The 3,566-nt window shown below is 51.6% G+C and overlaps 1 protein-coding gene across 1 annotated transcript; it reads left to right on the forward strand.

Annotated features, from left to right (window-relative positions):
• Positions 1-2,293: 2,293 nt before the first annotated feature.
• On the forward strand, positions 2,294-3,201 carry LOC123136651 (uncharacterized). Its single transcript, XM_044556103.1, has one exon. It carries the CDS (start codon positions 2,319-2,321, stop codon positions 2,934-2,936), a length of 618 nt encoding a protein of 205 aa, XP_044412038.1. The 5' UTR covers positions 2,294-2,318; the 3' UTR covers positions 2,937-3,201.
• Positions 3,202-3,566: the final 365 nt, after the last annotated feature.

Genomic DNA, 3,566 nt, shown 5'->3' on the forward strand with positions numbered 1-3,566 from the left:
ATCTTACCTAGGCGATTTGGCCCGATGGTAATAGGGGCAAGGTTTTTCCCAGGTTTGGGCTCTCGAGGAGAGATAATATCCTACTCTTACTCTTATGTATTGTGTTGGGGTTTATACAAAGTACATGTAAAGTACCAAGGGAATGCATATTGACGAGCCCAACCCTTGACTTATATAGCATACCGGGGGGGGGGGGGCTAGGGTTATAGATTCTAGTCGGTGACATCGGTGGAGGTAGAGTCCTCCGCGGCGCTGGTATCTGCTGATTGTCCTCCAAGTCTCCCGGAATCCTCGTATAATTAGCTAAGGGCCGCCAATGTGGCCCAAGACGTAACCGACCTAGGGGTCCTCAACCTGACCCGCCAGGCCGGGAACCGACATGGCGAGGGACCCCTTTTGGCTGGGTCACCGTCGATGTGCTAACTGAATGTGTGAACAATATTGTATTAACTGAACTTAACTTTGTTAAACTGTCTTTGCACATGCTAAGTGGTCTTGCTAACTGAACTTGACCATGCTAACTGAATTTTGCAATTTTGCAATGCAAACCAATCATTGCAAATTAACTGAATTTTACACATTATCTGATCATTTCAATTTGCAATGTCCATGTAGGTGATGAAGAAAGGGATTTCTTTACTGTTGCTATGAATTATGGAGATTTTTTCACTGGGAGTGGTTCTGAGGTTGTTCCAGAGATCTAGTGGAGGTAAGGCATTTTGTTCTCTTTGGTCGGATGATGATGATTGTCTAGGCCCCTTCATCATCATCTTCTCTAGGATGGTGATCTTATCCTTATCTTCATTGTCGTTGATTTCTTCTTGCTCTGGCTGACAACTTCCCGCCTTATGCAACAACACCGTTATCTGGCTCCGAGGATGTTTCGAAGATTTAGAAGAGGTAAGGCATTTCAGTTCTGTCTGATCGGATCATGGTGGTTGTCTAGGGCCCTTCGCCGTCCTTTTCTATAGGATGATGATTTCAACCTTACTTCCTTGTCATTGATTTCTCCTGGTTCCAACGTGCAACTTTCCGTCCCGTGCCTCAAGACTGTTATCTGTCTCCAAGGATGTTTTGGAGATCTAGAGGCGGCATGGATATTTGCTCATTACATGGCACTGCCACCGAAGATTACGTGAGGAAGACATCATTGATATACAACATGGCATTTTATTTGCTGCTTTTTAGAAAACGGACATTTCTAATATATCGTCTTTGCCTTCTACTTGTTGGAAGAGAAAATGCCTTTTTTTACAGCAAATAGACTTTATTTCTCATATGATGGTCATGTCGTGTACAACTAAAAGTTAGGGATTACATCATCTCAAGAACCCGAAATTCTAGCAGTAAAATAATGCTTAGCTAGCTCATCTGCTATCTGATTAGCTTCCCGGAAACAATGTTTAAATGATATTTTGGCCAAGTTCATTGCCAACTGCTTGCATTTAGAGACCAATGCAACGCCGGGTCCTGGATAAGAGTCCATTTGCTGAATTGCCTCCACCACGAGCAATCAGATTCAATCTTCACATTGTTGCACCCCAAATTTTGCCAGTAAGTATATTCCATTTCTAATTGCCATGAGCTCCACTGAATAAACATCTCGGATATGCGGAAGAAACCAAGTCACTTATGTTAGAATGTCACCCCGTTCATCACGAACAACAGTACCGAAAGCTCCAAATCAATCCATGAGACGGTTTTTTCCACATATATTCTTTCTTCAGAGTCGGGAGCTTTGGAGGCATCGATCCTGATGTAATCTGTAGCTAGCATGCGAATAGACAGTGTTGTTTTCTCGGGGTTTTGAATCATGATTCCTTTGACAAGTTATCGTCGTTGCCACCAAAGATACCACGCCGCCACAACACCCAGTTCGGCCACAGGTAGTCCATTCGAAACAACATCAAACTTTGAAAGATCTTCATAGTGACTGATCCTGGTCTGTCCTCGCCAGTTGCTCTTTGAATGACATCTAGAAGTCCCTGCTGAGGCCACACTTCTTTCACGCGACGACATTTGAAGAGGCAGTGCTGCAAGTCATCGGCACCCATCGAACGGCATGGGCATCCGGGCGAACAAGGTATGTATGAAAAAGAAAAAGGCCTTCTACTTCTAGGAAAAGAAAATATCTTCTTTCCTAAGAAAAGAAAAATGAAATATCTTCTTTGCTAAGAAAAGAAAAAGAAAAGATAGAATCTTCCCTCCCCCGATGAGAGTGCACGGGTCTCATCCTCCCCAGCTTGACACCAAAATACTCACGGAGACTGCACTGCTCCGTGGCCGGATCGCCTCAGTTCGCCAACGGGTTTGCGCGAATGGGTTGGCGGCCACAGCTGGACCTTTATAAATCACGGTCACGGACACGTCTACCTACCAACAACCCACACACGCGCCGCGCTCGGCACAAGTCCCACAGCCACACTGCACTGGACACACGGTCGCGCACGCGGCGCCGCGGAGAGGCGAGGACACAGACGGGGGAGGCGGCGATGGTAGAAGGCGGCAGCGGCGCGGGTGCTACGTCGACCTGCCGGCGCGGCGGCGGTGGAGGCGGCATCGTCGGCCCGGCGGCCCGGCGGTGCTGCGGCGGCGGGTGCGGGCTCGGGCGTCTCGTCCGGCGGCTGCGGCGGCAGGGGAGGCAGGCGCTGTGCGCGGCCAGGCCGGCGGCGGCGTCGTCGTCTTCGTCGGCGGCCGCGGCGCTCCGGGGCTGCCAGTACGACCCGCTGAGCTACGCGCGCAACTTCGACCAGAGCGGCTTCGGCGACCCGGACCCGGACGCGGACGCGGCCAGCCTCTACTACAGCTACACCTTCTCCTCCCGCTTCGTGCTCGCGCCAGGCAGCGCCACCTCGTCCTCAACCGCCGTCGCGGCCGTCGTCCCCGCGCCGAACGGTCTCGTCGTCGCCAGCCGGCCAACCGCCGCCAGCCATTAGCCGTCCCGGCGACAGTAGCTTCCCTTTCTCTCTCCTCGGGTTCTCTTTTCCTCAACCTCTGGAGTGGAAAGGCAGCAGCTTCATTTAGTTTGATTAAAGAAAACTTTTCTGTAGGGGAAAGTTCGGTCGGGAGAAGACGATGCTTGTAAATTAATACCGTAGTACTCTATGTACTGTATGTGAGAAGAACGCCATTGCTGGGTCGATCGAGCTGTGCCATGCCATGCCATGCTCGGTCGGATTCTCGAGGACCGTTTCAGATTTCTGATTCTGAGCTGCCGAGGATAGGGTCGAGAGTACTATAATTGCAGCGGCAGATGCCGATGGGCAGGGAGGACGTATAGGACCGATAGGCGCCATGAATGCGGTGGTACTTGCCGGCGGTGACGCCATCGCCATGGCTGGCACTGGGTGGGAACGGAATGGGCGACGGTCGGGGGTGGTGGCGGCGCCATTATTGGCCCTGGAAATGGAATTCACGGCTCCGCAGTCCCGTCCGTGATCTGTCGCCGTCACCACCACCGCACCGGCTGCTTCGGGGTGGTGGTGGGGGCGGAGTCGGAGGAGGAGAAGATGCCTGCCAATCTGCCATGGCCGGCGAGACCGACCATGACGGCATTATGGTGCGCC

This window comes from Triticum aestivum, chromosome 6B (genome assembly GCF_018294505.1).
Source record: "Triticum aestivum cultivar Chinese Spring chromosome 6B, IWGSC CS RefSeq v2.1, whole genome shotgun sequence".
Classification (NCBI taxonomy): Eukaryota; Viridiplantae; Streptophyta; class Magnoliopsida; order Poales; family Poaceae; genus Triticum; species Triticum aestivum.